General features: G+C 37.4%; 1 protein-coding gene across 1 annotated transcript; it reads left to right on the top strand.

The window, feature by feature from the left end:
• Positions 1-9991, top strand: tnni1b (troponin I type 1b (skeletal, slow)). The gene is made up of 8 exons (XM_030135409.1): positions 1-110; positions 1687-1720; positions 1888-1894; positions 2007-2048; positions 2130-2261; positions 3042-3131; positions 3337-3513; positions 9674-9991. Exons 2-8 carry the CDS (start codon positions 1707-1709, stop codon positions 9776-9778), a joined length of 567 nt encoding a protein of 188 aa, XP_029991269.1. The 5' UTR covers positions 1-110; positions 1687-1706; the 3' UTR covers positions 9779-9991.
• Positions 9992-13746: the final 3755 nt, after the last annotated feature.

The following is a 13746-nucleotide window of genomic DNA, read 5'->3' as shown; positions in this document are numbered from 1 at the left end:
TTTAAGTCTCCTTGTGATAGAGAGGAGGGACAAAGGGCGCAGGAGATAAATATTCTAGTGTGTTCTCCTCTCCATCACTTTGTGTCTGTTTCCGAAGCATCAACACAAAGGTAAGTTCATTCATGTTACAAATATATGCAGTTACAATATGTCCTTCTGTTTGGAGTAAAAACTGTAATTTAAATTTTAATAAATTTGGATGCAAAATATTAATATTTCTCAAAGTAGTATGAGAGTATGTAAATTTAACTGTAATTTGGTATTACATGTGGTATGGATACAGTCCTCTAACATATATTTTAAGTGACTGTGTTAAGTTACAGCATAACATATTAGTTTACATCATATGGAAGAAAAACAAATATAATCAAACTAAGACTGGTCTTAAGGCTCAAACAACCAGACATACAATAATCTTCTGTCCTGCAATAACAATGCAATATTTATTCAATATTTATCAAATTTAAAAGCATCATTTTTGTATAAACTTGATTCATAGGTGCACATACTGTTTACATAAATATACATAATTTTTGCTCTTTTTTTTTCAATACATACCGTTAATACTGTTAATAGATATACATACTGTTACTTATGGGTAATAAATACTGTCAGTATTGTTCATAGATATACTGTCACATACTGTTAATACTATAAATTGGATCTATTCATATTTTGTCAATTTTTTTTTTTTTAATTCAACTAAGCTCTATTCCTAAATAACTTGGTTAAATTTCATATTTATTTTTATTTTGTTGTCTTATTTTTAGTTTCTGTAATTTTATATTTGCTCTATTGTTAGTTAGTACTGGCGTTTTGTTAATGTTGCTGCACTAACTGGAGTAGCACTCCTAATTTCACTGAACACACAGTGACAAAAAAGGTTATTCTATTCTATTCTATTCTATAAAAGTCTGTGTTTGGCTATTCATGCAAACAATCGATTGGAAATTATGCTACCTGTCTGTTAGCACATAATGAAAAAAAATCCAAAAACTGATAAATGTGCATCATCTCTAGATAAACATAACATACAGAGCACGATTGATGATGCTGTGTCTTCTTGTCAATATTTGCTAAAAGTGCGCGATAAAGTGAACTAGATATTGCTAAAAGACAAAATTCAAGGCAGGACTTTTCCAAGAAAGTGTCTATATTTGTGCCTTTATCCAGCAGACAAGCTTGTGTGATGAGGAGTTTGGAGGGAAGAGGGGGGTTAATTAGAGAGGGAAATGTTATCTATCTGGACTAGCTGCCATGTTGGGCCTTGCATGCTTCTCCTTGTCTGCCATCACTTTGCCTCTTGGTGGTGGAGTGTGTTATCACCACGGAGAGGTGACAGGATGATGTTGTCCAGCAAGGCCTTTGAACAGGTCGGGATAAGCAAAACAAGAAAAGGTTGACCTCATGAAAAGTCAGACTCGTTTGTAATTTCATTTGACAAATCACTATTCAAGCCAAAGTTACATACTGTCAAGGAAACACATACTAACATCATTACTTAGAAGATTTATTTGACCCCATACACACTGTCCCGTAACACTATATGGCAGCTGGCTGTAGTGGTTGGATGTATAATGGAGCTAAAATTGAAATCATAGCTAAGACCAACTGAGGGATTAGACCCAAGTGGTCCCAAAAGGGGGAGCACTTCAAAGCTGAAAAGGTTTTATTTTTGTCTTCCAGGGGGAACTGAAATAGCCAAGATGCCTGAGAAAGCGTAAGTGTATTGTGTTTCTGTTATTGTTTCCATTTCCAAATTAGTGTCACTTAGAGTGCCACTTTCAGATGCCATGCAGGATTTATCTTCATAAAACAATGTATTGAAAACTATGATTAATTTACAACTAACATTTTTATTATTTTATATCCTTTCTAATCCCACAGACCAGAGGTAGGATTTCACACAACAAGCATCACTTGGAAATCTAATGATCTAAGTGTTAATACCAAGATTTTTGATAGCAAATATAATATCTTATATTAAAAATGTTCTTTTTTTGTAGAGAAAATCCAAAATCTCAGCCTCTCGCAAGCTCATGCTTAAGGTGAGTCCTAACATCTGCACAGGTAGAATAAAGAGACGCAGAAAATCAAAGCTTGAATTCCCTTTGTTTGTGATGTTTTAGAGCTTGATGGTCGCCAAGGCCAAAGAGGAGCTGGAGCAGGAGATGGTGGAGAAAGAAGAACAGAAGGAAAAGTACCTGGAGGAAAAAGCTCCGCCGATACAGACCCACAGCATGACGTTACAAGAACTTAAGGTAGAATTTAACATTTCAGTTTGTATTTGCAAATTAAATTGGAAAAATTAATGCTGCTTAAATCTGTTTTAAGTATGAGCGTAAGTGTGAGTATGAGTATGTATCTGTGTATGAGTGTGAGTGTGTGTGCATGTGTGTGTCTGTGTGTGTCTGTGTGTGTGTGTGTGTGTGTGTGTGTGTGTGTGTGTGTGTGTGTGTGTGTGTGTGTATGAGTGTGAGTATGAGTATGAGTATGAGCATGAGTACGAGCATGAGTATGATTGAGTATGATTGAGTATGATTGAGTATGAGTATACATATCAGCATGAGTATGAGTATGAATGGGTATGAATGAGTATGAGTATGTATGAGTATGAATGAGTATGAGTATGAGTATGAGCATGAGTATGAATGAGTATGAGTATAAATATCAGTATAAGCATGAGTATGAGTATGTATGAGTATGAATGAGTATGAGCATGAGTATGAATGAGTATGAGTATAAATATTAGTATGAGCATGAGTATGAATATGAATAAGTATGAGTATGAATGAGTATAAATATCAGCATGAGCATGAGTATAAATGAGTATGAGTGTAAATATTTGTATGAGCATAAGTATGAATGAGTATGAGCATGAGTATATGAATGAGTATGAATATAAATATCAGTATGAGTATGAATATGAATAAGGACGAGTATGAATGAGTATAAATATCAGCATGAGCATGAGTATAAATGAGTATGAGCGTAAATATCAGTATGAGCATGAGTATGATTACCTCATATTTCTCTTTTAGACTTTATGTGAAGAGCTGCATGCCAAAATTGATGTGGTGGACGAGGAGCGGTATGACATTGAAGCCAAAGTCTTGCACAATACCAGAGAGGTAACACAACACTGGCTAAAACAGAGAGCAAATAACACAGATAGTTTCCAGAGCAACGATGAATAAACAAATAAACATAACGATATCTATCAGAGCTGCAGCACATTAATGGAGTCAAACAAGACCTGTGTAATAGTAATTAAAGTTCAGTTTTAAACCACTTGTCTACAGATGTCCATGTTTAACCTGACCTGGGCTTCCACAGATCAAAGACCTGAACATCAAGGTGCTGGATCTGCGTGGGAAGTTTAAGAGACCTAACCTGAGGAGGGTGAGAGTGTCCGCTGACGCCATCTTGCGCTCCCTGCTGGGTTCAAAACACAAGGTTTCTTTGGATCTGCGAGCTAATCTCAAATCAGTCAAGAAGGAGGACACGGAGAAGGTGGGTTTGGGAAACCAGATACAGACAAGGCTACAGGGATGCACAGTTCATTGGCAGAGGGGATGATCAGTGCAGCTGTCTATGTAGAGAACTATCAGAACAGTCTTAGCTCAATGAAACGAATCATTGAAGCTGTAGACACACAATAAACCACATCACAATATGATTTCACTTCATGCTTTAACTCAGGGGTGTCAAACTCATTTTCTTTTTGGGGCCATATTCAGCCCAGTTTGATCTCCAGTGGGCCGGACCGGTAAAATAATAGTATTATAGCCTATAAATAATGACTATTCCAAATTCGTTAGTGCAAAAAATAACATTAAATGATGAAACTATTTCTATCTAAAACAAAAAAGATGTGAAATTTCTGAAGAAAAATAAGTACAATTTTATCAATATTACGCCTCAACATATGATTTATACATGTGCATTACAGATCAGATCTACCAAGGCAGAAAACAGGCAGAATATTGTTAAAATTGCACTTATTTTTCTTTCTGTTCATATTTGTTCAAGTTATTGACATTTTCTTATTAAAGGATATCAGAATTTCATGTTCTTTGCAATAAATCAAAGAGAAAAAAATGGTGTTGCCATTATTTATGGACATAATATCATATTATTATTTTTTCACATTAAACCAAGAATAAATTTTGGAGTCATTATTTCTAGGTTATTATGCTATCATTTTTGAGTTTGATGCCCTGGACTGTTAATATCTTCAGGGTAATTTTTGCATTTTGCACTTTGTAAATTCGTCTCGCGGGCCAGATTGGAACCTTTGGCGGGCCGGTTTTGGCCCCCAGGCCGCATGTTTGACACCTGTGCTTTAACTTATAAAGACCCGGTGGTACTTCTGTGGCAGCACGTAAAACTCTTTTTTTCTCTTTTTTAAATTTTCTCAACCTTTTCATGCACAGAGGTCACTACAGTGGACAGCTATTCTCCAGCTGTTCTCTTGTATATTCATGGGTTTTATTGTTTTAGTTCCATAACAGCCAACACAGTGGACACTTATGCATCATCCCATACAGTGCATTTCATACCGTTACTGTAACTATGCTGTTCTTGATAAACCTGATCTGCAGTGACATGTTTTAGTGTAAATCAACAAACAAAACAGGTTTTTTTTGCATATTATCTCCTTGAAATGAATAATAACTAGTATTAGAGTATGTTAAAATGTGGAATACATCTGATTAGCAGCATTAAAAATGTTTTTATTGCATACTTTTCCATATCACTTTCTGATATTAGGTTTTAAATTCATGTTTCTTTGCTTGAAAAATTAAATGCATGGTGACCAGCTGAGTGGACAGTTTTGTAACTCCTTAAAAAAAAAAAAAAACTAAATCGCATGTTTTTTTCATGCCTAAAGAGCAATAAAAACACACAAATATTGTGACCAAGGTTCTCATAATTGCATGAAAGGGTTAAGTGATTTGTCACTATGTGTTATTTTGTATCTTTATTCAGTAAAAATCAATTATTTTCATATATTTAATTTATTGATCATATAGATCAGGGCTATTCAATAGGCGGCCTGTGGACCAGAACTGGCCCATCAATCAAATTGGATCAGCCCACAGCCCCTCTACCCACAAATAGTAAATAAATAGTTTAACAGCCATTAAACCAGGTATCTCCAACACGTTGGGCAGAGCAGAGCCATAGATAAAGAGAGTTGCGACACGCTTTGATGTAGCCACTACAGTGATCAGGTGGTTCATGTAAGCCTCAATAGTTCCAAAACAAACCACTCGCTGTCATGTTCTTCAATGGGACAGACAGCAGCGAGTGCGTTATTGCATGGTAAATATCAAAATAAACCACACACAAGTATATTTTCAACCGTTTTTGCACTACAAATAAACCCGCAATAAATGACACAAATTAGCGCATTACCTCAGCTGACAAACTTAACCGAACACTACTAGGTTCAGCAAAACAACTAAAGTAAAACTCACTGATAACCAAATTTGTACTAACGTTACCTACCTTAACCCTTTCATGCATAGTGGTCTCTACAGTGGACAGTTACTCCACAGCTTTACTCTTGTATATTCATAGGTTTTGTTGTTTTAGTTCCATATCAACCAACACAGTGGACACTTATGTCATCTCATAAACTGCAATTCATACCATTATTGTAACTTTGCTGTTCTTGATTGGTTCTTGAGCGGAAATCAATTGTTAATATTTATTTTTTTGCATATTATCTCCTTGAAGTGAGTAATAACTAGTATTAGAAGATGTTCAAATGTGAGAAAACATCAGATTAGCTGCATTAAACATGGTTTCATTTCACTGTTTTTAATATCACTTTATGATATTGGGTTTTAAATACATATTTCTTTGCTTCAAGAATAAAATTCATGGTGTAGCTGAGTGGACATTTTTATAACGCCATGAAAAACAGGTTGATTAAAAAAAAAAAAAAATCAATCACATTGTATTTTTTTTCATGCCTAGAGAGGAATAAAAACACTCAGGAAAAAAAATCTTGATTAAGGTTCTCATAATTCATGCATGAAAGGGTTAACTATCGGGCAACAGCTGAAAACTGAGCATAATGGTTGTATAAGATATACATTTATACAAATGCTAACACATAACAAAGAAAACAGAATTTACAACATAAATGTCCGCTAATACAGGAAATACACTTGATAATTTGAAAGATGACGATATCTTATTAACTTACCGCTGGAGTTGCCAGATCAGCAGCAATGGACTCTATGCCCAGCCGCACTACTTCTTGAACTTCAGGCGTGTCCTTTATTTCCTGTCTTTAATTACTGGACACACTGATTAATCCAGGTGTGCCTAATTAATCAGTAGTCACAACAAGAAGTAGCAGGCACACCTGGATTAATCAATGTGTCCAATAATCAAAGACAGGAAATAAAGGACCCGCCTGAAGTTCAGGAAGTAGTGGGGCTGTGCATAGAGCCCATAGAAATGAAAATGTTCAGACGCCACTGATAGAAAAATTCTGTGAAATACTCTGAGACAAAACACGGAGTCACTGGATTCTGGAATCAGAAGATTTTACTTGCAAGGAGTCAAGTACATACAGTGAGATGCAGCAGTTGACTGACTATAAACAGGAAGTGTAAGATCTTATGAAAGAACATGAGTATTACAATCATTGGACCAAGTGTACAAATATTATGACGTTGATCAGGTTTACCATTGGCTTAGGTATTCAAAACACAGTGATGCATGGGTTCAGTGACCGCGTCTGTACTCTTCCTCCACCTGCCCCATGGCCTGATCTCCTCAAGGGCAGCAGGCCGCTCTGGTCCCAAACTAGGTGGACAACAAGTACTGTACGCTTTGGTCCCAAACTGGAACAAAACAAACAGATAGCAAAGAACTGGTAAACATCTCCTGAGTGGATATGTCTGGGCATTCTTGCAAAATGTCATCATAACCCATCCATGACTAGTGCTCTGGACACGTGGTATTTACAGGATATAGTCTAATAGCCTAATTTTTCAAACAGCCACAATACTCAGTGTTTGAAACTATTGGCGCTTCCATAATCCGGGAGGTAGGTCCATATTTCATCTGACATTTTTTACAGTGGGAGTCTATGGAAGTGTCGCCACTCTGTTTTCTCTTCTGCTCTGGGTCAGAGGCCCTTTCCGGTAGCTCGCCAAGGGGTTATGTTATAAAATAATAACACAAAGTTGATTCATTACTTGGTATAGCAGGTTCACCCAGTTAAATTTACAAGTGTAGAATTAAAGAGGCCATGACCGTGGTGGTGGAATCATTTTTCCAACCAGGACCATAAACAGAAGACGGAGATTCTGTCTGCTATAGAACTTTTTCACAACTTCTGTATTTTTGACCAGAAATACGCAATTGGTGTGGAATTCTACTTCCTCGCCTATCAGGGCAACTACAGCACAAGCAAAGAACAGAGTTTTTGTAGCATTCCAGGTTGCTCTTGTTATACCCAAAAGCAGCCATATTTGTCTTTTCATTCTTTTCCTGTTGACCGTGAAATAAAGGTTAACTAATGATGGTATTCAGTTAACATTACTGTGGCTACATAGAAGACATCCACTTGGACAACCCGAAAGAACAAATGCATGCCATCATGCTTCATTCAAAGCAGACTATGATGCTTTAGTAAGGTCGACCATACATTAGGCATAAAATGTCAGAGTAATTCTAGCCAGCAGTCCAGTAACAGCCTGATCACTCTCTACTTACCTTGATATTTATGGACAAATTCCTTGTGGAAAAATCTGTACCCTTTATTGATTTTGTTCTTTTTGGTTACGGAGTTTTCTTCAATGAACCTTGCAATATCGGCAAATGTAATATTTGGCACATTGGTCAGGCAGGTTGTGTGCACTCTCATATCCACTTTGTCTCACTGTGTTGGGCACTCCTATTTTTGGGAGCATTTCGCCCAGACCACGGTTATGTTCTACACCTTAGGGTTAGGGTTAGGGGATAACCGGATTATGACACAAGAACCCGCATCAAACACAAAATGCCCCCAAAAAATAGGAGTCCCCACTGTGTTGACGCTTGGCAGGAAGTCCTTTTCCATGATGATTACATATTTCCAGTAAGTGTGAAAAAGGCCTATTGCTGATGCCCAACTTGGTGTGTGTGTTATCTGCGCATGTGCTCAGACAGCTGGAGTCAGACCTGAAGAGGTGCCTCAGGGTTTCACTCCAGTGTGACGACTATGTAGAAGTGATAGGGCGAAGCTGGATATGCGAACAAAGTTGTTCTGTTTTTAATTGACATGTTTTGACAGCATATGTGAATTTAGAAAAGGTCAAATCATTCAGAAATACAACATGCACATGCAGGTGAAGTTTTTTTTTGAGTGAGTGAGAATGTTCCTTTTCACCATTTTGAAGTATTAAAAATGCACGTATGCACTGTGTGTAATATTATTATCATTTTTTTTTATATAATTAACTAATTTTATGAAAAATATGCAAGATTGTTCCATTTCATATTTTTTGAAATACTATTAAAATATTTAGGAATACAGCATGCAAATGCTTGTATTTGCTTCTTTTCTGCTATTGATTTTCTTAATAAAAATATGTGTCAATTGTGCATCCAAGTATCTAGTGTAATACTACAGGGGTCCGGCCCACAGTCCGTAGCAGTGCAATAATTTGGCTCATGGGAAAATATATTTGAGTTGCCCTGATACAGATGTTCATAAAATCTCAGATTAAAGTTGAGGGTTATTGTGTCAAAAACAGGGAAAACTGAAGAAAAAAGTGTAATGTTTTGTATTTTGCATTTTTCAGTCTAAATCATGTATTATCTTATATTTTATTTCACTCATCATGTAGATGTTCATTAAAGCTCAGAGTAAATTCAAAGGTTATTATTTAAAAAACAGAAAAAAACTAGAAGCACTCGGAGAGCCCAGACCTCCGCCAAGGCTGATCAGTGGCCCCCCCTGTGGGCCCCCCCACCCCCGATCACCACCAAAATTTAATCATTTCGTCCTTATCCCATTTCCAACAAACCCTGAAAATTTCATCCAAATCTGTCCATAACTTTTTGAGTTATGTTGCACACTAACGGACAGACAAACATGGCCCCCCCCGTGGGCCCCCCCACCCCCGATCACCACCAAAATTTAATCATTTCTTCCTTATCCCATTTCCAACAAACCCTGAAAATTTCATCCAAATCTGTCCATAACTTTTTGAGTTATGTTGCACACTAACGGACAGACAAACAAACAAACAGACAAACAAACAAACAAACAAACAAACAAACAAACCCTGGCAAAAACATAACCTCCTTGGCGGAGGTAATGAAAAAAGTGACTTTTTCTGCTAAATATATCAATAACTGAACATAAAACAAACGTTTCATCTACTGTCATTGATCCAACTCCATGGGTTTTACTGGTGAACCAATGTTGTAGAAGATCACAGTGTTTCCACGGTAACTACACAGCATCTGAACGTCCCATTGGGTCATATCTGATGACCATAAAAAGGCGACAAATTACATTTTATACTAATTATTTACATGTATTGATAGGATTAATGGATCAGCTGGTATTAAACATATTAGATCAGTAGATGCTTTTGGTCGATGGTGACTGTTTTGGTCTTCATGGGTTAAAGTGGACTGTGTGTTTTTGTTGCAGGAGAAGACGGTGGAAGTGAGTGACTGGAGGAAAAATGTGGAAGCCATGTCGGGCATGGAGGGCCGCAAGAAGATGTTTGACGCAGCAAAGGGCCCAAACCAGTAAAACAGAGTTAATAAAGCAAAATTCTGGTCTTCACCGAAAATCGTATACCATCACTTGGAACGAGAAAGAATCAAACACAGAACTAAAGAATTAAACCTCAACCTTTCACTGGCTCACACAGAACATGTCTTAGATTATTCAGTCATTATCCTTTCCCAAATATTCTGTTTGCTTTCTATCATTTTCACTGAAATAAACACAACGTATGCAATATTTCACTCTTTTGATCTTATTGAATATCACTCCACGGAATTTTCTTCATCTACATGTACATAAATCAGTTACACAATTGTAATTCTAGTGGATTTATGACATGGATTTACCGCCACCTTTTGGTAACATGAAATAAAATGACTCATTTTACAAATATGATGCAAACTATAATGCAAAAATAGAGCATATATAAAGGTAACTACAATAAAATATTTCATCATTGACAATGACCAATAATAAATAAACTAACATAGAAGTGGACTATTCAGTTCATACACACTTTAACAACACAACACCACTAAAATAAGTAACTGATACTTGATACAGTAATACTAGTTTACAGTCAATAAAATCACTTCTCTATCACAATCGTATGAGTCTTAACCCATAAAGACCCAGTGCAACTTCTATTCAGTTCCAAATTAAATTTCTCTCTAACCTTTTTTTAAGTGAAATATCACCATTTAGTATAGTATTATCCTCTGTATTTTGCATTTTTCAGTGTAAATCATGTATTTTCTTATATTTTATTCACGGATCATGTAGATGTTCATTAAAGCTCAGAGTAAATTCAAAGGTTATTATATCAGAAACAGAAAAAAACTGAAGAAAAAAGTGATTTTTTTCTGCAAAATATAACACTAATTGAATATAAAAACAAGTGTCTCCATCCACTGTTACTGATCCAACTCCATAGGTTTTACTGGTGAATCAATGTTGCAAAAGATGATGGTGTGTCCATATTCTAAATGGGTCATAATTTATGACCATGAAAAGATGACAAACTGCATTTTACACCAATTATTTACATGTAGTGATAGGATTAGTGGATCAACTGGTATTAAACATTTTAGATCAGTAGATGATTTTGGTCGCCAATGGGTATTTTGGGTCTTTATGGGTTAAAACCATCAATTCACCATGTGTAACATCATCATTTCTGTGATTAAACTGTGATTTCACTCCACAATAATCTGCATGTCATTTGCTTGTTCTTCATTAACACCATAAGGCAAAAAATTTTATGAAAAATGTAGAAAGGCAGAAGAAGGTAGCACAAGTAAAATCATTACTTTGAGAAAGTGGAAGGTCTGTCCTTATGTAAACATTTGTCTAGTGACCTCATTGAGTTCCTACCTCCTCCTGTTTTTGGTCAACTGTGGATGTTTGGGTCTTTATTGATCAAACAGATTTCTTTCTGAATCATGTTCTTTTAAGCTGTTTTTGCTACTTATCTGAGTTAAATCTGATGGCAGGTGGAAACACCCTATAAAGGCATGTCTCACATCATCATCATCATCATCATCATCATCATCAAAACTGTGTCTATCATCTATGTGCATTAGCTGAGAATATAAATAAGACGGTTTTGTCACAAAATGAGCCAGACAACATGGCAGTCTCTCTGGAAGAACAATTCAATTCAACTTTATTTATAGAGCACTTTTCATACACAAGGCAGACTCAATGTGTTTAAAAAAAGGTATATAACATTAAAACAAAAAAAGGACCAATGGCCCTGTAGCTTACTGGCCAAATTAAAAGTGTTGGGAAATGTATCCAGATGCCATTTATTATCACCCAGTTATGTGTATTTATTATATTTACCCAGCTTTAACCCAAGGACGGTATAGATGGCGTCACGATAAAGTTCTCCTCTCTCTTGCTGATACCATAGAGCGGGAGAGGGGCAAAAAGAGACCAGCCAGGGTTGCCACAAGGAGTGCGATCACCTTCATTAAGGAAGGAGTTAGGCCCAACCACACCATAAAAACAAAGCCCAACATTCTCCAAACTGCAAGCTCCTGGGAGATGAGGGTCGATGTAGGAAGGCGGCTGCAATTCCCGGAGGTGGTCCAAACAACCCTCCGGCCAGACATTGTGCTGTGGTCCCCGAAAGACCAGAAGATAATTCTGGTCGAACTAACAGTGCCATGGGAGGAAGGTTGTGAGGAGGCCCACGAAAGGAAGGCCTCAAAGTACCAGTCTCTTATCCAGGACTGCAGAGACAAGGGCTGGCAGGCATGGTTGTTCCCGGTGGAGATCGGGTGTCGGGGCTTCCCAGCCCAGTCGGCATGGCGGTTGCTGTCAGCTCTGGGGTTGGACGAGCGGAACAAGAAGCAAGCGGTCCGCAGGATGGGGGAGGAGGCAGAACGCGCCTCGTGTTGGATTTGGAGTAAGCGGGAGGAGGAAAGCTGGAGGCCAGGACCAGGTGGGCAGTGAGCTGGCCACTCACTGCCGGCCCACCTACTGGAGAGTGTTGTGGTTGAGGGCCGAAACACTCTAAGAAGGTTGTGTACCACCTGATGACACCTGCTCCTGGTCAAAGGCTACAGCTACCTGCTAAGGTAGCTGAGAAAAGCACCAAAAGTGTATGTAATAAGTAAGTATTACAGAAATAGCCCATGTTTTGGTCATATTCCAATCAGATCTGTAAAAAAAATTCAAATTCCAACTTGATATCATTGATACTTATTGATTTATTGGATCAATCCACTTCCTATCTGTTATAATTGGAAAATTTTTACACCAAATCCAGAATCAGATCTGGATCAAAATAATTGCAATACCTTGTGCTGACATCATCATAAAGAAGCTGTTTACTAAGTTTGAAGTCAATCAGGACTGTAGATTGAAATTTTTTCCCCATAAGAGCCCATGTTAAATTTTGCGTAAGGTCCCGGATCCAGAAGAAGATCCTGATCAGCATGTGGCCATTATGTTTTGGTCATCTCCCCATCAGGGCTGGACTGTAGAAATTTACACTGGATATCATTTATATGTATATCATTTATATAAAACTGACAGGTTTTCCCCTGTAAGTTGCTTTGGAAAAAAGTGTCTGCCAAATGCATAAATGTAAAAATGTAATGTAAATATTTACTGAGTTATTTCATCGATCCACCTCCTATCTCTTAAAATGGGGAAATTTTTCAACGTTGCACCAAATCCAGAGTCAGATCCGGATCCAAATAATTTCACTAACTTTTGTTGACATCATCATAAAGAAGCTGTATACCAAGTTTGAAGTCAATCGGAATTGTAGTTTGGGAGAAGAAGACGATTGACATTTTTGTAACGAACGACGACGACAAACAACGACAGACGACGACGACAGACGACGACGACAGACGACGACAGACGATGACGACAGACGACGACGACAGATGACGACAGACGACGACGACGACAGCCGCCGCCGCCGTTGGACGCTGCATGACGACAACAGCTTACAGCCTGTCGGCCAGTAAGCTAAAAAACAGGACACACAAGGCTTTACAGAATTAGTTGGATATGAAAACAAACAACAGTCAAATAAACAGTAAAAGAAGGGAATGGATTAATGTCCTGGGCATCCCCCATCCCTAGACCCTCCTTCTCGGTAAGGACAAACTCCAAAAACCTAGTGGGAAAAGAGAAACCTTGGGAAGAACCACAGTGAAGCAGAGATCCACTCCCATGGATGGACAGGCTTTAAATGCACCAGGACTGATGGACGTCTATTTGCAGATGTAGCTGGGTCAGTGACGTGATGCCCATTTTTTTTTTTTTATCCCAGCAATTTATACACATTTGAAGGACTTGAAAGTTTAAAATAACTTTACAGAATGGTCAAATACATCGTTTAAAAGTAGTCTTGAATGGAAAATATAAAGATTTAATCTATTTTGGATGTGTATTTAACAGTTTTGCATGAAAATGTCTAATTGGTGTAACCATCAAAACCTTGCACCAAATAATTTACCTTGATTAAA

Source organism: Sphaeramia orbicularis, chromosome 5 (assembly GCF_902148855.1).
Source record: "Sphaeramia orbicularis chromosome 5, fSphaOr1.1, whole genome shotgun sequence".
Lineage (NCBI taxonomy): Eukaryota > Metazoa > Chordata > Actinopteri > Kurtiformes > Apogonidae > Sphaeramia > Sphaeramia orbicularis.
This window is presented reverse-complemented; position numbering and strand designations above follow the sequence as displayed.